Source organism: Salmo salar, unplaced genomic scaffold, assembly GCF_905237065.1.
Source record: "Salmo salar unplaced genomic scaffold, Ssal_v3.1, whole genome shotgun sequence".
Lineage (NCBI taxonomy): Eukaryota > Metazoa > Chordata > Actinopteri > Salmoniformes > Salmonidae > Salmo > Salmo salar.
In genome coordinates, this window is record NW_025548438.1 from 97,538 (window position 1) to 120,726 (window position 23,189).

A 23,189-nucleotide genomic window follows, 5' to 3' on the forward strand; every position below is an offset into this window, starting at 1 on the left:
CACTAGCACTGTCCCTAGAACTGTCCCTAGCACTGTCCCTAGCACTGTCCCTATGTATCACTGTCCCTAGCACTGTCCCTAGAACTGTCCCTAGAACTGTCCCTAGAACTGTCACTAGCACTGTCCCTAGCACTGTTCCTAGCACTGTCCCTATGTAGCACTGTCCCTAGCACTGTCCCTATGTAGCACTGTCCCTAGCACTGTCCCTAGAACTGTCCCTAGAACTGTCACTAGCACTGTCCCTAGAACTGTTACTAGCACTGTCCCTAGCACTGTCCCTAGAACTGTCCCTAGAACTGTCCCTAGAACTGTCACTAGCACTGTTACTAGCACTGTCCCTAGCACTGTCCCTAGAACTGTCCCTAGCACTGTCCCTATGTAGAACTGTCCCTAGCACTGTCCCTAGCACTGTCCCTATTTAGAACTGTCACTAGCACTGTCCCTATATAGCACTGTCACTAGCACTGTCCCTATATAGCACTGTCACTAGCACTGTCCCTATATAGCACTGTCACTAGCACTGTCCCTATATAGAACTGTCCCTAGCACTGTCCCTATGTAGCACTGTCCCTAGCACTGTCCCTAGAACTGTCACTAGCACTGTTACTAGCACTGTCCCTAGAACTGTCCCTAGAACTGTCACTAGCACTGTTACTAGCACTGTCCCTATATAGAACTGTCCCTAGCACTGTCCCTATGTAGCACTGTCCCTAGCACTGTCCCTAGAACTGTCACTAGCACTGTTACTAGCACTGTCCCTATATAGAACTGTCCCTAGCACTGTCCCTATGTAGCACTGTCCCTAGCACTGTCCCTAGCACTGTCCCTAGCACTGTCACTAGCACTGTCCCTAGAACTGTCCCTAGCACTGTCCCTAGAACTGTCCCTAGAACTGTCACTAGCACTGTTACTAGCACTGTCCCTAGCACTGTCCCTAGAACTGTCCCTAGCACTGTCCCTAGAACTGTCCCTAGAACTGTCACTAGCACTGTTACTAGCACTGTCCCTAGCACTGTCCCTAGAACTGTCCCTAGCACTGTCCCTATGTAGAACTGTCCCTAGCACTGTCCCTAGCACTGTCCCTAGCACTGTCCCTAGAACTGTCCCTAGCACTGTCCCTAGCACTGTCCCTAGCACTGTCCCTATGTAGAACTGTCACTAGCACTGTCCCTATATAGCACTGTCACTAGCACTGTCCCTATATAGCACTGTCACTAGCACTGTCCCTATATAGCACTGTCACTAGCACTGTCCCTATATAGCACTGTCACTAGCACTGTCCCTATATAGCACTGTCACTAGCACTGTCCCTATATAGCACTGTCACTAGCACTGTCCCTATGTAGCACTGTCACTAGCACTGTCCCTATATAGCACTGTCACTAGCACTGTCCCTATGTAGCACTGTCCCTAGAACTGTCCCTAGAACTGTCACTAGCACTGTCCCTATATAGCACTGTCACTAGCACTGTCCCTATGTAGCACTGTCCCTAGAACTGTCCCTAGAACTGTCACTAGCACTGTTACTAGCACTGTCCCTAGCACTGTCCCTAGAACTGTCCCTAGAACTGTCACTAGCACTGTTACTAGCACTGTCCCTAGCACTGTCCCTAGAACTGTCCCTAGCACTGTCCCTAGAACTGTCACTAGCACTGTTACTAGCACTGTCCCTAGCACTGTCCCTAGAACTGTCCCTAGAACTGTCACTAGCACTGTTACTAGCACTGTCCCTAGCACTGTCCCTAGAACTGTCCCTAGCACTGTCCCTAGAACTGTCCCTAGAACTGTCACTAGCACTGTTACTAGCACTGTCCCTAGCACTGTCCCTAGAACTGTCCCTAGAACTGTCACTAGCACTGTCACTAGCACTGTCCCTAGCACTGTCCCTAGAACTGTCCCTAGCACTGTCCCTAGAACTGTCCCTAGAACTGTCACTAGCACTGTTACTAGCACTGTCCCTAGCACTGTCCCTAGAACTGTCCCTAGCACTGTCCCTATGTAGAACTGTCCCTAGCACTGTCCCTAGCACTGTCCCTAGCACTGTCCCTAGAACTGTCCCTAGCACTGTCCCTAGCACTGTCCCTAGCACTGTCCCTATGTAGAACTGTCACTAGCACTGTCCCTATATAGCACTGTCACTAGCACTGTCCCTATATAGCACTGTCACTAGCACTGTCCCTATATAGCACTGTCACTAGCACTGTCCCTATATAGCACTGTCACTAGCACTGTCCCTATATAGCACTGTCACTAGCACTGTCCCTATATAGCACTGTCACTAGCACTGTCCCTATGTAGCACTGTCCCTAGAACTGTCCCTAGAACTGTCACTAGCACTGTCCCTATATAGCACTGTCACTAGCACTGTCCCTATGTAGCACTGTCCCTAGAACTGTCCCTAGAACTGTCACTAGCACTGTCCCTATATAGCATTCTTTATGGCATTGACTACTTCTTTTGCCTCCTCTAGTGTTAACAACTCATCATGGAGAAAAGGTGCGATACCCTCACATGCATGGAGTCTATCCTTTAATACTCCCTCTTCAACTACGAGGGTGCTGTCAACTGGCAGATGGAATGCCAGGGTCACATTGTCCCACATGAAATGTTCATAACCATGTCCTAGTTCTTCTGTTTCAACTGTTCCACTCTCTCGGTTGATGATCAGCTTCTTTGTATGGGTTCCACATATTGCTTCTGCACGCCAGACAATTTTGCCATCTTTATAAATGCATATTGCCTCATCATCCTCATCAGCAAGAAGTGGGCAGTCATCAAACTCTGTCACCTCTGGACTGTGGAGAACCACTACGTACATGATCTCCTGCTTGTAAACCACGGTTTCATAGACTCTCAGGACAGGCTTCTCTCCCTCACAGATCTGCTCTGTGTACATCTGCATGAGATCCTCCAAGGGGAAGGTAAACTTAAAGTTCCCATACCGAGATCCCTGTTGGAAGACAGGGGAGGTGGTGAATTCCCTCAGGAATGGATTGTGTCTTTTTTCTTCCCCCATTTTTGGGTCAAAGGAAAGCTGTTCCTTTTCAAGGAAGCGATTCTCTGCTGCCTCAATTTCACCTTCTGTAATGTGAAGAGCCCACCATGAGAAACTCCCTCTTTGCCCTGCTGTAAATCCACTCAAATCCATGATTCCTGTCAGGCCTGTTGGAGTGGTTACGTGACAGACTTTGTCCACGTGAAATTCCGCTTTGTCAGCTTTGGGGTATAGTGGAATGTCTTTTAAAATAAGACGTCTATAACTTTGTGGGGTTTTAACCATTTTCAAGGTTTCTATATTCTTATGCTCCCCACGGTAATACGTCTCCATTTTTTCTCTTCTGTTTTCTCGCTGCATTTTCTTTCCCTGAAAAGAGGAAAGTTGACAATTAGATTAATCGTGTGTGTATCTCTTTATTTATCTAGATTGTTTACACAAATTCATTATGAGGTGATGACAAATGTTCTAATATAAAGGTTTAGATGGAGCTGTATGGAACAATATGAAAGTCCTTAAGATCGACATGATAGTTGTAAACATTTTGAAGCTATATCGTTTATTTACAGAGACAAAAGACAACACAAACTTGAATTGTGTGTTACAATAGGGTGAGACAGTATAAGTTCACAAGGTTTATTTCTATTTGATATTATTCTATAATCAATGGGTATAGAGTATATCAAACAAAACATGAAAATGAAATTATAACAAAATAAGATTACTTTCTAAAAGAGATACCATTGTAATGAGTTGTATCAATTCAGTGTTTGTAATGTGTTTTAGACAAAGACACAATATTTATTGCACACAACTCCTGGAAGCAATCATCTCTACAACTAAACATATTTATAATCTAAAGACATTTGTATGATGTGTTCCTTTTATACTGTACATAAACAATACTAAATGAGGTGTTTTTTCAGTCAAACCATTAGCTAAATAAATGTACTAAAATGTATTATTCTAAAACACAAACTAAACAAGCATTTCTATAACAGCCTTTGGATACCTTCTTTGTGTGCAGTAGGGTACTTAACTTGAGAGTATGTTTCAGTAAGTAAGACCTAGCAAATACTAACTGTATCTCTTGTCTTACCTTAACCAATAAGGCATGAGGGGGTGTGTTATATGGCCAATATACCACAGCTAAGGGCTGTTCTAAGACAATGCGGAGTGCATGGATACAGCCCTCAGCTGTGGTATATTGGTCATATATCACAGAGGTGGTAAACAGAGGTGGTAAACTGGTTACCAACTTAATTAGAACAGTAAAAATACATGTTTTGTCATACCCGTGGTATACGGTCTGATATACCACAGCTGTCAACCAATCAGCATTCAGGGCTGGAACCACCCAGTTTACAATTAAATGTATAATACGTTTGCTTGGTTAAGTATTTATGCCCTGTCACTAAAACAGTCACACCCTGTCATAGTTGCACTCCGCATACTGTACTGTAGGTTATATAGACTATATGACCAAAAGTATGTGGACACATGCTTGTTGAACATCTCATTACAAAATTATGGGCATAAATATGGAGTTGGTCCACTCTTCTGGGAAGGTTTTTCACACCTTTGCCATATCAGGCCACAGAATCATGTTCAACATCAATAGTACAGAATGTGTCACAAATGCAACATGACAAACACTACTATGCAGCAGAGATCTGAATCAAAGGGGGTCTCTATACAGATCTGAATCAATAGTTTTCTCTATACAGGTCTGAATCAATAGGGGTCTGAATCAATAGGGGTCTCTATACAGATATGAATCAATAGGAGTCTCTATACAGATCTGAATCAATAGGTTTCTCTATACAGGTCTGAATCAATAGGGGTCTGAATCAATAGGGGTCTCTATACAGATATGAATCAATAGGGGTCTCTATACAGATATGAATCAATAGGAGTCTCTATACAGATCTGAATCAATAGGTTTCTCTATACAGGTCTGAATCAATAGGGGTCTGAATCAATAGGGGTCTCTACACAGATCTGAATCAATAGGGGTCTCTACACAGATCTGAATTAATAGTGGTGAATGTGCATGTGTGTGAGTGTTTTTGTGTGTGTGTGTTTAAATTTTTAAATGTTATTTGTCACAAGCACAAGCACAGTTAAATGATCAACTTGCAAGCCCTGCTGTGTTAAGGCAGATATCTGGGGAAGGGTCCCAAAATACGTCTGCAGCATTGAAGTTCCCCAAGAACACAATGGCCTCCATCATTCTTAAATGGAAGAAGTTTGGAACCACCAAGACTCTTCCTAGAGCTGTCCACATGGCCAAACTGAAGGGCCTTGGTCAGGAAGGTGACCAAGAACTTGATGGTCATTCTGACAGAGCTCCAGAGTTCCTCTGTGGAGATGGGAGAACCTTCCAGAAGGACAACCATCTCAGCAGCACTCCAGCAATAATGCACTTATGGTAGAGTGACCAGACCGAAGCCACTCATCAGTAAAAGGCACATGACAAGCCGCTTGGAGTTTGTCAAGAGGCACCTAAAGGACTCTCAGACCATGAGATACAAGATTCGCTGGTCTGATGAAACCAAGATTGAACTATTTGGCCTGAATGTCAAGCGTTACATCTGTTAGAAACTTGGCACCATCCCTACGGTGAAACATGGTGGTGGCAGCATCATGCTGTGGGGATGTTTTTCAGCGGCAGGGACCAGGAGACTAGTCAGGATTGAGGGAAAGCTGAACGGAGCAAAGTACAGAGAGCTCCTTGACAAAAAACCTGCTCCAGAGTGCTCAGGACCTTAGACTGGGGCGAAAGTTCGCCTTCCAACAGGACAATAACCCTAAGCACACAGCCAAGACAATGGAGTGGCTTCAGGACAAGTCTCTGAATGTCCTTGAGTGACCCAGCCAAAGCCTGGACTTGAACCCGATCGAACATCTCTGGAGAGACCTGAAAATAGCTGTGCAGCGACGCTCCCCATCCAACCTGACAGAGCTTGAGAGGATCTGCAGAGAAGAATGGGAGAAACTCCCCAAATTCAGGTGTGCGAAGCTTGTAGTGTCATACCCAAGAAGAATCGAGGCTTTAATCACCGCCAAAGGTGCTTCATCAAAGTACTGAGTAAAGGGTCTGAATACATCTGAATACAAAATGTGGAAAAAGCTAAAATATCTTGATTGAATAAGTATTTAACCCCATTCTTATGGCAAGCCTAAATCCTTTCAGTAGTAAAAATGTTCTTAAGTCACATAATAAGTTGCATGGACTTGCATGTGTGTAATAATAGTGTTTAACATCATTTTTTTATGAATACCTCATCTCTGTACCCCATGCATACAATTAATTCTCAGTTTCATTGGTCGAGCAGTGAATTTCAAACACAGATTCAAACACAAAGACTAGGAGGTTTTCCAATGCCTCGCTAAGAAGGGCACCTGTTGAAAGAAATGTAATAATAATAATTAACCTGACATTGAAATGCCTTTGGGCATGGTGAAGTTATTAATTCCACTTTGGATGGTCTATCAATACACACAGTCCCTACAAAGAAAGAGGCAACCTTTCATTATTTTATAAAATTGGTAGTTACAGTTTTGCCTCCTCGCTGCAACTCCCGTACGGACCCGGGAGAGGCGAAGGTCAAGAGCCGTGCCTCCTCCGAAACACAACCCAGCCAAGCTGCTTCTTGACACAATGCCCGCTTAACCTGGAAGCCAGCCGCACCAATGTGTCAGAGGAAACACCGTACACCTGCAACCGTGTCAGCATGCATTGTGCCCCATGTCACTAGTGTGCGATGGGACAAGAACATCCCTGCCGGCCAATCCCTCCCCTAACCCGGACGACGCTGGGCCAATTGTTCGCCACCCCATGGGTGTCCCGGTCGCAGCCGGCTGCGAGAGAGCCTGGACACAAACCAGTATCTCTAGTGGCACAGCTAGCACTGCAATGCAGTGCCTTAGACCACTGCGCCACTTGGGAGTTGGGAGGCAAAGGCAACCTTTCTAACTCAGTTGCTGGAGAGGAAGGAAACCACTCAGGGATTTCACCATGAGGCCAATGGTGACTTTAGAACAGTTACAGAGTTTAAAGGCTGTGCTAGTAGAAAACTGAGGAGACAGTTTTGACTTAAATCGTTTTGAAAATCTATGGCAAGATTTGAAAATGTCTGCAATGATCAGCAACCAACTTGAAAGAAATTGAAGAATAATAAATAAATAAATAAATTGCAATTATTGTAAAATCCAGGTGTGCAAAGCTCTAAGAGACGTACCCAGAAACACTCACAGCTCCCAAAGGTGATTCTAGCATGTTTTGACTCAGGGGTGTGAATACTTATATAAATGAGATATTTCTGTATTTCATTTTCAATAAATTTGCAAACATTTCTAAAAACATGTTTTCACTTTGTCATTATGGGGTATTGTGTGTTGATTGGTGAATCAATTTTGAATTGGAATAAATCAAGGGGTATGAATACTTTCTGAAGACACCATATTACACGTTTTTACATTAAACCTCAATTAACTGAACAAGTTAACTCTGATTTGTTTCATATTTGCATGTGTTTTATCTTTATCTACCCCATTTGACATCATCTAAGGAGTTTGTGTTGTGTCCACCATCGGTTGAGACACAAGATGCTCTTGAATACAGGGTGGATGTCATGTTGTGGCTGATAAATGTACTAAAATGGGATTCAAATGTATATTTCACCTTTCAAATGGTACCTCAAAGATGGTTGGAGGACCACACATCAGAATGTTGACTTGAATGGGAAAATACAGTTGAAATCAGAAGTTTACATACACCTTAGCCAAATACATTTAAACTCAGTTTTTCACAATTCCTGACATTTAATCCTAGTAAAAATTCCCTTTCTTAGGTCAGTTAGGATCACCACTTTATTTTAAGAATGTGAAATGTCAGAATAATAGTAGAGAGAATGATTTATGTCAGCTTTTATTTATTTCATCACATTCCCAGTGGGTCAGAAGTTTACTTACACTCAATTAGTATTTGGTAGCATTGCCTTTAAATTGTTTAACTTGGGTCAAACGTTTCGGGTAGCCTTCCACAAGCTTCCCACAATAAATTGGGTGAATTTTGGCCCATTCCTCCTGACAGAGCTGGTGTAACTGGTTCAGGTTTGTAAGCCTCCTTGCTAGCACACACTGTTTTTGTTCTGCCCACAAGTTTTCTATGGAATTGAGGTCAGGGCTTTCTGATGGCCACTCCAATACCTTGACTTTGTTGTTGTTAAGCCATTTTGCCACAACTTTGGAAGTATGCTTGGGGTCATTGTCCATTTAGATGACCCATTTACGTCCAAGCTTTAACTTCCTGACTGATGTCTTGAGATGTTGCTTCAATATATCCACATAATTTCCCTCCTCATGATGCCATCTATTTGGTGAAGTGCACCAGTCCCTCCTGCCGCAAAGCACCCCCACAACATGATGCTACCACCCCCGAGCTTCACGGTTGGGAGGGTGTTCTTTGGCCTGCAAACATCCCCCTTTTTCCTCCAAACATAACGATGGTCATTATGGACAAGCAGTTCTATTTATGTTTCATCAGACCAAAGGACATTTCTCCAAAAAGTATAATCTTTGTCCCAATGTGCAAAACGTAGTCTGGCTTTTTTATGGCGGTTTTGGAGCAGTGGCTTCTTCCTTGCTGAGCGGCTTTTTAGGTTATGTTGATATAGGACTCGTTTTACTATGGATATAGATACTTGTGTACCTGTTTCCTCCAGCATCTTCACAAGACCTTTGCTGTTGGTCAGGGATTGATTTGCACGTTTCCCACCAAAGTACGTTAATCTCTAGGAGACAGAACGCGTCTCCTTCTTCAGTGGTATGACGGCTGCGTGGTCCCATGGTGTTTATACTTGCGTGCTGTTGTTTGTACAGATGAAAGTGGTACCTTCAGGCGTTTGGAAATTGCTCCCAAGGATGAACCAGACTTCTGGAGATCTTGGCTGATTTCTTTTGAATTGCCCATGATGTCATGCAAAGAGGCACGGAGTTTGAAGGTAAGCCTTGAAATACATCCACAGGTACACCTCCAATTGCCTCAAATTATGTCAATTAGCCTATCAGAAGCTTCTAAAGCCATGAAATCATTTTCTGGACTTTTCCAAGCTGTTTAACCCTCCCGTTGTCCTCCCATTCTGCCTACTCCCCGTGTCACCAGCGGGTCGTCCCGTCTCGGCTAAAGGCCCAGCGGGCACAAGTGTGACAGTACGCGTGCGAACAGTCTTTGCAGATGTATTTCTTACACCTGCAGCACGTGTGTGTCTTGGCGTCCTTCTTGGGAGGGCAGAGCTGACACCTCTTCCTCTTACTAGCCACTAGCGGGGCGGCGTCCGGGCCAGCGGCGTGCTCCCGGGCTCGCGGAGGAGCCGCGTCGTCGTCCGCACTCCGCTTCGGTGCGGGGGAGACGCTGCCTTCTTTGTATCAAGGGCTTGACAAGCGCCTTTCCCAGCTGCTCCAGGAACACCCTCCTCTTGTTCCGCTTCCGAGGCATCCAGTCGGGCTTGATCTCTCACCATATGACAAAGGAGTTGTAGGAGGACACGTCGAGGATGTTGTGGAAGATGACCAGGGGCCAGCGGGCAGTCATCCGTCTGCAGCTGTAGGTGCCGACCACCTTGTCTAGGTTGTCCACGCCGCCCTTGTTGCAGTTGTAGTCTAGGATGAGGGCCGGCTTCCGGTCATGGCGATCGCTAACGTCGGGCTCCGTGTGCAGCGTGCTCAGGAGTAGCACGTTCTTATTTCTCTTTGCCAGGTAGGACACTAGAGTGGCGGTGGGCGTGAAGGCGAACCTGGAGGACGAGACCTGTCTGCCCTTTGACTGGAGCAGCGCGGGAGGGAGCTCGGGCTTGTTCTTTCGCACCGTGCCAACCATGGTGAGGTTCCTCTCGAGGAGCCGCTGGCCGAGTTCGTAGGAGGTGAAGAAATTGTCACAGGTGACGTTGTGACCACCCGGCAGCCCCTGCGTGAGATCGAGGACGACGCGCGCTCCCTGGTTCTTCTCGGGGGCTCCACCGGCCGCCTTACCGATGTAGACTTGCATCTTCCAAGCGTAGCTGGACATGGCGTCGCAGGCCACCCACGACTTGATGCCGTATTTGGCCGGCTTGCTGGGACTGTACTTGTCGGAAAGGACAGCGTCCTTTTGGGAGAGGGAGAGGAAGGAAGGAGATTAGCGGCGTCGTTGACGACGCCACTACTGATGCTGCTGCTGCTGTCGCTACCTCTCTATACTACCACTGGCTCATCATTGGGGCGCACGGCGTTTATGTTACATGCTGATGCTGATGCTCTTGCTGCTGCTGCTACTGCTACTACTGCTACTGCTGATGCTACCTCTCTATACTACACATACACAGATACACAGATACATAGACAGTACCTCTGACCTGGACCAGTTGTTGGTCCACTGTCAAGTCAGACCCCGGGTTGAGAGGAAGGAGATTAGCAACGTCATGCTGCTGATGCTACTGCTGCTGATGCTACTGCTGCTGATGCTACTGCTGCTGATGATGCTGCTGCTGCTGCTGACGCCACCTCTCTATAATACCGCTGGCTCATCATTGGGGATGCACGGCGTTTATGTTACACGCTGACGCTACCTCTCTATAGTACACATACATACGTACAGATACACACAGATACACAGACTACCTCTGAACGGGACCAGTTGTTCGTCCACCGTCAAGTCGGACCCCGGGTTGTAGAGGGCCGGCAGTCGCTCCTCCCACAGGTCCCAGACCTCTCTTATGGCCGCCAGTCTGTCGGTGGCGAGTCTCGCGGGTCTCGACCGGCGGTCGTTGAATCGCAGCAGCCTCGAGTACTTGTGAAAGACCTTGAGTGGCATGGTGGCTCGGAACACGGTCCTGCCGCTCTCCGCGTCCCACAGGCTGGCCGCGGCCTCGCCTCGGGACCTGTAGACGCCCGCTAGGATTAGCAGCCATAGGTAGGCACGCAGGTCGGTGGAGTCCATGGGTCGCCAGCTGTCGCTGTATTTTCTCACCCCCTGCAGATTTGTCATGTCCACAATGATCCTTTCTATCGCCGGCGTGACAAACAGCCGGAAGGTGGACTCGATGTCGAGCGCACGACGCGGCGTAGGCCGTGGGGCCAGGCGTCACCGCGGGGCCGGGGTGGCGGACGGCGCGGGGCAGGTCCGGGCCGCGATAGGCCACGAAGGATCATTTGATTTTGCCGGTTTTTGACAGCAACGTCTCCCTTCGGGCTTGGCCGGCCGCCGCCGTGTCCTCTCGCTCTGACTCTCTGTCTCACTCTTGGGCAGCGGCCGTGTCTCCCTCTCGCTCTTCCTCCTCCTCCAAAGAAGAAGAAGAGGAGCACGACCGCGAGGCCGAGTCGTCCGCGTCACGTTCGGGGTCGTATTCCTCGCCGTCTTCGTCTTCCGAAACGTCCTCCTCTTCTGGATCGCAGTAGTCTTCTTCGTCTTCTCGGTCGACACTGGAGGCTATCTGTTCCAGGACCTGAGCCGCGCTGAAACCAGGACTGCGAGGCGTCGGCGGCGGTGGCGGCCTCACGCTCGGCGGGGTCATATTCCTCACCGTCCTCATCGTCGTCCTCATCGTCGTCCTCATCTTCTTCTTCTTCTTCTTCTTCCTGACAATATTAGTAGCCTCTCTACGGCCGGCCGACAGTGGCCACGTGAACGGCCGTTGCCCTCTTGCACACTGACACACCGCAGCTCCCAGGGGGTCGCTCTGACCCGGCCAAGACAACGGCAGGGGGGTTATAACTTACACATTGCTAATGCTGTGCCCAGCCCAGGGGGACGCTCTGACCCGGCCGAGACAACGGCAGGGGGGTTATAACATACACATTGCTAACGCTGCCCCGGGGTCCTCTGACCCGGCCTGGACACAGGGGAACAGCTCCTAACAGTAGTCTTGCTGGACATTTGAAAAAATCTGTTCTAGAACCTGTTCAGCTGTGAAACGCACAGTCATGGCTTCAGCACCTTGGAGAAGACCACATGTCTGGACATGTACGGACGTGTACCCATGACAATATTAATATCTTTTGTTTCCTACAGCTTACATGGATAAATGAATAAAGGCAACAGTTCACTTTTGTACTACTGGGGTCAGTCTAGGATAGGTCATCACATTCCAAGTTGAATAATATCATGGAGGAGACTGTTTTCACTGCTCCACATGTCTGGACATGTACGGACGTGTACCAGTGACAATATTAGTATCTTTTCTTTCCTTTTCTTTCCTGTTTTGGCATTAAGGTTCAAAATGTCACTTTCTGACCACTTCTTCCATCGGCAAACATTTATGGAAAGGTGTGTTTAAATGAAAAGGGATCCTGTCAAAAAGTGATTGAATTCAAATGGATTTACCTCCTTTTCAGACCGCACCTAAGCAGACTTGACTGTCGTCTATTCAGTTGTCTGTCTCCCTCATGTTGTCTGTGCCGTGACAAGCCTTAATGCATATACATGTTTTTTAAATGCTCAATATGCCAGGTTAATAGAATATTTTTTATATTTAAACCCACTTGACTGACTGGACCTGAATTTTTCTACCACTAACTTCACACCTGTTTTGAAAATGTGATTTTCCTGTTCTCCTTCATCTAAGATCGTTGTGTTGTACATAGTTTTGTTGTTGTGAATACTGTCATTAGTATTGGTAGTAAATTGTGTACTCAACATAGGTTGATTGTCGTGTTATTCATGTAACAGTTACATTGCAACTTATTAACTTCTCTGGGCCAGTGGGACGCTTGCGTCCCACCTACTCAACAGCCAGTGTAATGCCGTGGCGCGATATTCAAATACCTTAGAAATGCTATTACTTCAATTTCTCAAACATATGACTATTTTACACAATTTTAAAGACAAGACTCTCATTAATCTAACCACACTGTCCGATTTCAAAAAGGCTTTACAACGAAAGCAAAACATTAGATTATGTCAGCAGAGTACCCAGCCAGAAATAATCAGACACCCATTTTTCAAGCTAGCATATAATGTCACAAAAACCCAGAAGACAGCTAAATGCAGCACTAACCTTTGATGATCTTCATCAGATGACAATCCTAGGACATTATGTTATACAATACATGCATGTTTTGTTCAATCAAGTTCCTATTTATATCAAAAACCAGCTTTTTACATTAGCATGTGACTAGCATGTGACTAGCATTCCCACCGAACACTTCCGGTGAATTTACTAAATTACTCACGATAAACGTTCACAAAAAACATAACAATTATTTTAAGAATTATAGATACAGAACTCCTTTATGCACTCGCTATGTCCGATTTTAAAATAGATTTTCGGTGAAAGCACATTTTGCAATATTCTGAGTAGATAGCCCGGCCATCACAGGCTAGCTATTTTGACACCCACCAAGTGTGGTACTCACCAAACTCCGATTTACTATTAGAAAAGTTTGATTACCTTTGCTGTTCTTCGTCAGAATGCACTCCCAGGACTTCTACGTCAATAACAAATGTTGGTTTGGTTCCAAATAATCCATAGTTATATCCAAATAGCGGCGTTTTGTTTGTGCGTTCAAGACACTATTCGAAGGGTAAAGAAGGGTGACGCGCCCGACGCGTTTCGTGACAAAAAATTCTAAATATTCCATTACCGTACTTCGAAGCATGTCAACCGCTGTTTAAAATACATTTTTATGCGATTTTTCTCATAAAAAGCCATAATATTCCGACCGGTAGTCGTTGTTTTCGTTCAAAGAGAGAGAAAGTAAACATGGTGTCGGCTCGTGCACGTGCCTCCAGTCTCATAGTATTCTGATCGACCACTATCCAAATGCGCTAATGTTTTTCAGCCATGGCCTGCAAAGCCACCATTCATCGTTCTGGCGCCTTCTGAGAGCCTATGGGAGCGTTAGAAAATGTCACGTTATGCCAGAGATCCCCTGTTTTGGTTAGAGATGATCAAGAAGGCCAAGAAATAGTCAGAGAGAGCGCTTCCTGTTTGGAATCTTCTCAGGTTTTGGCCTGCCAAATGAGTTCTGTTATACTCACAGACACCATTCAAACAGTTTTAGAAACTTTAGGGTGTTTTCTATCCAAATCAAACAATTATATGCATATTCTAGTTACTGGGCAGGAGTAGTAACCAGATTAAATCGGGTACGTTTTTTATCCGGCCGTGCAAATACTGCCCCCTATCCCCAACAGGTTAATGGACAATACTTAAGTTGTTTTTAATGATCTGTTACATTAAAGGTGCAATCTGGCATTCAAAAAATTAACAAAGCCGTCACCCTGCCATTCTTTGGGGGCAAACAGCCGAGGGATGGGGTAAGTTATATTCTTCAAGAAGCAATGGCTACAATATACATCATTCATTTAAAGCCCACAAATGCATGTACCAATCACAGATTTCTGCTTTAAATGTCTGGATACATTATTGCATAAAAATCCCTCAAAGAAGCAACAATGTCATTAATCACTAAGTCACTATACATTTTAGATAATGGTGTCAGAAATAACATATTTATTTGATTTCAGTTACATATAAACTTTATCAAAGATAATGCCACTATATCTATATATAATACATTAAACTCAATGGTTATTTGTGATCCAATCAAACCATTGCCATTCGAATGCACTAGGCAGCTATGCTATCGTAAATACAGTATCTTATGCATTCTAAATAACCGCCCATTTGGACAAGGAAAATGCAGTAAATATTTACTCTGAGCTGTGCTCCGATTGGTTGGTCGTTGATGGAAGGCCGGGTTGTCCTTTGAAGAATGTCTGGCGGTAGAACGGATACTCGGTAGTACTGTTGTCGTGTGGTAGCACGGATCCTTTGTCCTTCCTTTCCTAGCCCACGTTTACAGCTGCGGTTGCTAACGCAACGACTAGGAGGTATCACTTCTTTAGTGGATAAGAGTTCAAAGTTCACACCAAGTTGCCATACTTTAAGCTCATGCTATATTCTGGCTGGTATAGTCAAAATTCATCCTTCCGGGGTGTAGGTCGTCACCTTCACGTTGAAATTCGATGCTAATTTCGTTAGGTTCTTGTCATTCAACCAGAACTCACGCTGAGGTTGGCTTAGTTCTGTTGGTGATCTTGTCCTTTTAACGTGGGGACCGCCGTCCTCTTGTCCTTGGAACAGGAAGATACATTTTCATAACAGGGCTTATATAGTAGGGAAGAGAAGGGCGTGTTTCATAGTTTATAACCAATGTCTGTTCACTTGGGTGGGGCCTCTGAGTGAGCAGAGTTTCTCTATGACAAACCGTTCTCTCTTAAGAAGCTAAAATGACATTTAATCTTTTCACAAATAGTTTAATATTTAAACATTTAAATTGCACAACAATTCCATGTGATTCTGATAACTAGAATGTGTCGACTCAAGTTGAATAATATCATAGAGGGGATTGTTTTCACTGCTCCACATGTCTGGACAAGTTCAGACGTGTAGTTCAACTTTTGTACTGCTGGGGTCAGTCTAGGACAGGTCATCACATTCCATGTTGAATAATATCATGGCGGGGACTGTTTTCACTGCTCCACATGTCTGGACATGTACGGACTGGACGTGTACCCATGACAATATTAGTATCTTTTCTTTCCTACAGCTTACATGGATACATGAATAAAGGCAACAGTTCACTTTTGTACTACTGGGGTCAGTCTAGGACAGGTCATTGAAAATTCAAGTTGAATAATATAATGGAAGGGATTGTTATCCTTGATGTTAATTAAAGAAAGTCTCACTGCCTCCTTCTTACAAATCATCCACAAAATATACAAATGTAATAAAACTTGGTTCAACACAGTGGCGGGTCATTTTGACCCGAGGACAGCGGGAGGGTTAAAGAATATCAAGAAACATTCTGTGGGACCCTGATTTAGCCCACTGCAGTAATAAGTTAAATGAGATCAAATTCAATCGTTTCTCTTTTCAAATTTTGAAGGCATGGATGTCTCATGGTTTGGTGGGGTATGCAAAGTGGGTCAACTTTGAGCACCTTTATCTCCTGAATGTTTTGACAGGTCCAAAACATGTTTTTTAAATGCTCAATATGCCAGGTTAACAGAATATTTTTATATTTAAACCAACTTGACTGACTGGACCTGAATTTTTCTACCACTAACTTCACACCTGTTTTGAAAATGTGATTTTCCTGTTCTCCTTCATCTAAGATCGTTGTGTTGTACATAGTTTTGTTGTTGTGAATACTGTCATTAGTATTGGTAGTAAATTGTGTACTCAACATAGGTTGATTGTCGTGTTATTCATGTGACAGTTACATTGCAACTTATTAATGGACAATACTTAAGCTGTTTTTAATGATCTGTTACATTAAAGGGGCAATCTGGGATTCAAAAAATAACAAAGCCGTCACCCTGCCATTCTTTGGGGGAAACAGCCGAGGGATGGGGTACGTTATATTCTTCAAGAAGCAATGGCTACAATATATATCATTCATTTAAAAGCCCACAAATGCATGTACCAATCACAGATTTATGCTTTAAATGTCTGGATATATTATGGCAGAAAAATCCCTCAAAGAAGCAACAATGTCATTAATCACTAATTCAAAATACATTTTAGATAATTTTGTCAGAAGTAACGCATTTATTTGATTTTAGTTACATGTAAACTTTATCAAAGATGATGCCTATATCTATATTTAATACATTAAACTCATTGGTTATTTGTCATCCAATCAAATGAATGCACATTAAAAGACACTTGATTCAATCATATAACTGTATTTACCTGTTTTCAGTGGGCCGCAAGTTACTAGACTGGTGAATACAGTATGTAACACCTATTACTTGTTGATCCTTTCATGCAGCTGTCTTCAAATGTATAATATGTTTACTTGGGTGAGTATTAATGACCTGTTAATACAACCTCACCCTATCAGTGGTCTACTCTGTCACCAATATAACAGGTTATAACGTCACCGTGGATGACTAGACCTGTTAATAACACTACCCTATCAGTGGTCTACTCTGTCACCAATATAACAGGTTATAACGTCACCGTGGATGACTAGACCTGTTAATAATACTACCCTATCAGTGGTCTACTCTGTCACCAATATAACAGGTTATAACGTCACCGTGGATGACTAGACCTGTTAATAATACTACCCTATCAGTGGTCTACTCTGTCACCTATATAACAGGTTATAACGTCACCGTGGATGACTAGACCTGTTAATAATACTACCCTATCAGTGGTCTACTCTGTCACCAATATAACAGGTTATAACGTCACCGTGGATGACTAGCACCTGCTCTGCCCTACATAATGGTACATTATAATGAGATTAGTGGCACCCCACCCTACGGGCTGGAAATGAATGGATCTAATCATATGATTCAATTGAATTTCATCTTTGAGGACTGCCCATCTCATTAAACATATGTTATGGTTATTTTGCTCACTGCCAATTGCTCAGGCAAAATGTCACCCTATGTAAAATAAATAAAAAATGGTTACAAATGTGCGTGAAGAGTCTTCACTGAGTTCAGACTGGCTGTTGCTGGTTGGATGTATGGCTGTGGCTGAAAAGTATGAAGTATAGTTGTGTTGGAGAAATGGAGGATCTACAAGGGGATTGCTTGTGATGGGGACAGTTACGTGTCTGTTAGTGATGAGAGTCCCTCTCTGGTCCTCCTCCCCCAGCCATATTGTCTCCCAGCAGTCCCTCTCTGGCCCTTCTCCCCCAACCATGTTGTCTCACAGCAGTCCCTCTCCGGTCCTCCACCCCCAGCCATGTTGTCTCCCAGCAGTCCCTCTCTGGTCCTCCTCCCATAGCCACGTTGTGACTTCTGAAGGTAATTGGTTGCACCAGATCTTATTTAGGGGCTTCATAGCAAAGGGGGTGAAAACATACGCACCCACCACTTTTAAGTTTTAAATTTGTTTTAATTTTTTGAAACAAGTAATTTTTTTTCATTTCACTTCACCAATTTGGACTATTTTGTGTATGTCCATTACATGAAATCCAAATAAAAATATATTTAACCCTCCCGTTGTCCTGGCCCTGATCACAGGGTCCCCGCTGTCCTGGGGTCAAAGTGACCCGGGCCCCACTACCAAAAGGTGTATGTTATTTCTTTATTTTGCTGTGTAGCATCTTCGAGAGGGAGACAGCGAGAGCTGGTGCAAACATCTCCCCACTGGTTGAACCGGTTCCGCCACAGCCACTGTGCTACTATTGTCATGGGTATAAGTGCTTGCGTACATGTCGGGACGTGTGGGGCCAATGACCAGGGTGATATTATTGAACGTGTGAAAGGCTGAGCCGTCCTACACTGAGCCCCTTGGTACAAGGGCAGAGTTCACGTAAAGCCATTCCCATAAGACATGTGGCTCAGTGAACACAATAGCCTACTGTCGCTCAGTGAAGCCAATGTCATCCTCCAAGGTGTTATCGAACCTGTGATTGGGCAACCTGTCCTACACTGAGCCCAGTCCAGTCCAGTCCCTACATGTCCAGAAACATGGTCTTCCCTAAGGGGGCTGAAGCCATTAGCGAGAGGTTCACTGCAGAGCAGGTCCTAGAACAGCTTTCTTCAGATGTCCAGCAAGACTACTCGGATCCCAAAGAAGAAGAAGATGTGTCAGAAGACGAAGACGGGGAGGAATACGACGCCGAGCGGGACGCGTCCTCTTCAGAGGAAGACGAAGACGACAACATCAAATGGTCTTCTGTGGCCTATCACAACCAGGCCAGGCTGGCAGAGCGTAGGGGCCCGGGCATGACCCGGGAACCCACAACCTACGCCGTGTCCCATGCCCGTGACATGGAGTCGACATTCTCCCTGTTCATCACACCGGCAATACAAAGAATCATCTTGGACATGACAAATCTGGAGGGGGTCCGAAAATACGGAGACGGCTGGCAAGCCATGGACGGCACCGACCTGCATGCCTACATAGGGCTACTAATCTTAGCCGGTGTATACAGGTCCCGAGGTGAGGCCGCAGCCAGTCTATGGGATGCCGAGAACGGAAGGGCCATATTCCGTGCCACCATGCCGCTCAAGCTCTTTCACACCTACTCGAGACTGCTACGATTCGATGACCGTGAGTTGAGACCCGCAAGACGCGCCACGAACAAACTGACAGGCATAAGAGAGGTCTGGGACAAGTGGGTGGAGCGGTTGCCAGTCCTCTACAACCCAGGGCCTGACATGACAGTGGACGAGCAACTGATTCCATTCAGAGGTAGTGTGTGTGTGTATATATAATAAAGGTCATTTTCCACTACTGACTTGTGTGGCTGTTTCTGTGAAACCGATACTAATCCACACCCATCATCATCGTCATCATCGTGCTAAGCTCTTTTTTCCGTTTCCAAAGTTCGCTGTCCTTTCCGGCAGTACATGCCCAGCAAGCCAGCGAAATACGGGATCAAGTCATGGGTGGCTTGCGACGCCAAATCCAGCTACGTTTGGAAGATGCAAGTGTACACAGGGAAGGCGACCAGCGGAAGCCCAGAGAAGAACCAGGGGATGCGGGTTGTCCTGGATCTGACACAGGGACTGAGGGGTCACAATGTCACATGTGACAATTTCTAAACAGAGATCCAGCATGTTGGTTGTGGTTAACACAGTAACAACTAATTATTGAAGGTCAATTGTTCTATTTTATTTATTATCTCTTAGAAATAAAACATTTACTAACAGACACATCCAAACAGTCAGGTGATTTAATGCATCACATGAACATGTAGTTGTGATTTTACTTTACTTTATTTACTTCGCCACCATGGCCTTTTATTGCCTTTACCTCCCTTATCTCACATCATTTGCTCACATTGTATATAGTCTTAATTTTTTCTACTGTATCATTGTTTGTATGTTGTTTTACTCCATGTGTAACTCTGTGTTTTTGTATGTTGTCGAACTGCTTTGCTTTATCTTGGCCAGGTCGCAATTGTAAATGAGAACTTGTTCTCAACTTGCCTACCTGGTTAAATAAAGGTGAAATAAATAAAATAAAAAAATTGATATTTTCACCTTTTCTCCATGTAGTGGAACTAATAATAATAATAATAACAATAATAATAATATTAATAATAATAATGTCTCACATTCTCTTTTAATAATTTCAAATTGTAAAATAACCACAATATATGAACAATATGTTTTTGAATTTGACTTGCCTACGCCCAGCTAGCGCCATTTTGTATGATTGAACTGTCACATAACTGTCCCAGGTGAAATGGACTTTTAGATCTGAGTGTTTTACTGTCAGTCACTATACTAAAATAACACCATACATTTAATTTCTCTACACACTTTACAATAATCCCTGGGAAGATTCTTACCTTGTAGCCTGAATTCACAACCAGAACATGTCAAGTCATTGAGATATTTTCCGTTGTGCTGAGAGAGCAGCTTCCTGATAACAAGTGGCTCTGTATCTATGTTCTAGGTACAGTTGATCTTTGGATGCAATAATATCTGGTCAAAGTCTAGTGACGCAACACCATAGTATATCATAAACATAACAGTAGTTTAACCTTTGGCCAGTAAAGGCCATGGCATAATATAAAATGTAGAATCATTATGATGGATCCAGGTTCATACTATAACATGTAGAATCATTATGATGGATCCAGGTTCATACTATAACATGTAGAATCATTATGATGGATCCAGTTTCAGCCTTTACCCATTGCCCTTCATTCTCTAGACTTCCAGGTAATACATAGATCTCCACCAGGTGAATCTCCTTGCTGGATTCATGTTGAAACAGCTATGAACAGGTGATCTTGGTTGGCCACTTGTATATTACTCTAAATTATAAAGCCTGTCTTGTTGTTCTTCTCTGCTGCAGATATAATGTCCAGCTTCTTGGACTTCTGAGACACGTGTGCTGTACAATGTATCACTGTGGCTTTAAATGCCATAAAATCCACTTTCTACACAAAGAGTGTATCCCAGTGCCGGAATTATGACATATATTGGGGGACACATCCAATATTCAAATATGCTCAAAATATCCCCCCAATATATTGATATAAATAATATAAATAAATAAAAGATTTGCTGTGCTATTTCATTACTTTCAAATGTATTAAAAAGTGTAAAACTAGAATGTAATATGAGTGTTACGTAGGCTATATCACTGTCGATTGTGATGTTTTAACGTCAACGACAATACGTCATTTTGCGCTGGAACTGTAATTGTGGAAATAAATAATATTTTGCTAAAAAGTGTCAGTAATTGCATGGAGTGGAAACAAAAGTTTTTGGTGAAAATGGACCGATTTGCGAGTGCTAATCAATCAACCATCACTAAAGTTAGCTATCATAGCTAAGTTACCTGGAACGTTAATTATCCACACATTCACCTAGCGACCACTAACGTTAGCTATCATAGCTAAGTTACCTGGAAAGTTAATTAGCCACACATTCACCCAGCGACCAACAATGGTGCTCACGGACGTATTCAACTAACGTTAATGTCTTTATTACGTTCTATTGGTCAGAAAGCCCAGGTGAAGTCTGAGTAAAGTGTCAATCATTTATGTTGTGCTGCATCTGTAATTTATGTAGACAGTAGTAGCTTTAATTTATTACATATTCCTATAGTATACTGTATAGCTGTTCTGTATAACTGTACTGTATAGGATACTGTATAGCTGTACTGTATAACTGTACTCTATAGTATACTGTATAGCTGTTCTGTATAACTGTACTGTATAGTATACTGTATAGTGTACTGTATAGCTGTACTGTATAACTGTACTCTATAGTATACTGTATAACTGTACTGTATAGTATACTGTATAGCTGTACTGTATAGGATACTGTATAGCTGTACTTCCTTATGATAAATAGCATTATTAGTGTTTGTTTGATTAAAGTGAAATCAGTTTTATTACAGTCAGCTTTCATTCACAGTGATGTCATCATGAGGAAGAGGAAGGGTGGCAGTGACCTTCATCAGTTTAGTAGAACAAGAGATGAGTCAACGTTTCTATAATAATCACCTGTCAGATGATAGAAGTCTACAGTAGAACAAGAGATGAGTCAACGTTTCTATAATAATCACCAGTCAGATGATAGAAGTCTACAGTAGAACAAGAGATGAGTCAACGTTTCTATAATAATCACCTGTCAGATGATAGAAGTCTACAGTAGAACAAGAGATGAGTCAATGTTTCTATAATAATCACCAGTCAGATGATAGAAGTCCACAGTAGAACAAGAGATGAGTAAATTTTTCTTGATATAATAATCATTGCCGTTCAGATTAGAAATGGTTAGTAATCCATTCCACATCATGGCAAGAAACACCACTTGTTTACTGATAATAATTATTTCATGTTCACTCTGGTGCGTTCAGAGAAAAGAGAGAGAGGGAGAGAGAGAGCATGAGGATGGTGACAGGGCAGGGAGAGAGAGAGCATGAGGATGGTGACAGGACAGGGAGAGAGAGAGCATGAGGATGGTGACAGGACAGGGAGAGAGAGAGCATGAGGATGGTGACAGGACAGGGAGAGAGAGAGAGAGAGCATGAGGATGGTGACAGGACAGGGATAGAGAGAGAGCATGAGGATGGTGACAGGACAGGGAGAGAGAGAGAGCATGAGGATGGTGACAGGACAGGGAGAGAGAGAGCATGAGGATGGTGACAGGACAGGGAGAGAGAGAGCATGAGGATGGTGACAGGACAGGGAGAGAGAGAGCATGAGGATGGTGACAGGACAGGGAGAGAGAGAGAGAGAGCATGAGGATGGTGACAGGACAGGGATGAGAGAGAGCATGAGGATGGTGACAGGACAGGGAGAGAGAGAGCATGAGGATGGTGACAGGACAGGGAGAGAGAGAGAGCATGAGGATGGTGACAGGACAGGGAGAGAGAGCATGAGGATGGTGACAGAACAGAGAGAGAGAGAGCATGAGGATGGTGACAGGACAGGGATAGAGAGAGAGCATGAGGATGGTGACAGGACAGGGATAGAGAGAGAGCATGAGGATGGTGACAGGACAGGGATAGAGAGAGAGCATGAGGATGGTGACAGAACAGAGAGAGAGAGAGCATGAGGATGGTGACAGGACAGGGAGAGAGAGAGAGCATGAGGATGGTGACAGGACAGGGAGAGAGAGAGCATGAGGATGGTGACAGGACAGGGAGAGAGAGAGCATGAGGATGGTGACAGGACAGGGAGAGAGAGAGCATGAGGATGGTGACAGGAC

The 23,189-nt window shown here is 44.2% G+C and overlaps 1 protein-coding gene across 3 annotated transcripts; it reads right to left on the bottom strand.

Annotated features, from left to right (window-relative positions):
- Positions 1-1,976: 1,976 nt before the first annotated feature.
- On the bottom strand, positions 1,977-20,583 carry LOC123733070 (uncharacterized). Of its 3 annotated transcripts, XM_045712382.1 has the most exons (4): positions 20,309-20,426; positions 14,695-15,113; positions 2,427-3,364; positions 1,977-2,346 (listed from the first exon to the last, which is right to left on the bottom strand). In XM_045712382.1, the coding sequence occupies exons 3-4, from the start codon at positions 3,353-3,355 to the stop codon at positions 2,343-2,345; spliced, it is 933 nt and encodes a 310-aa protein (XP_045568338.1). In that variant the 5' UTR covers positions 3,356-3,364; positions 14,695-15,113; positions 20,309-20,426; the 3' UTR covers positions 1,977-2,342. The 3 variants fall into 3 exon arrangements, with proteins under 3 accessions (XP_045568338.1, XP_045568336.1, XP_045568337.1); XM_045712380.1 differs by having other exon boundaries at positions 1,977-3,364; XM_045712381.1 differs by lacking the exon at positions 14,695-15,113 and having other exon boundaries at positions 1,977-3,364; positions 20,309-20,583.
- Between the last annotated feature and the right edge of the window lie 2,606 nt (positions 20,584-23,189).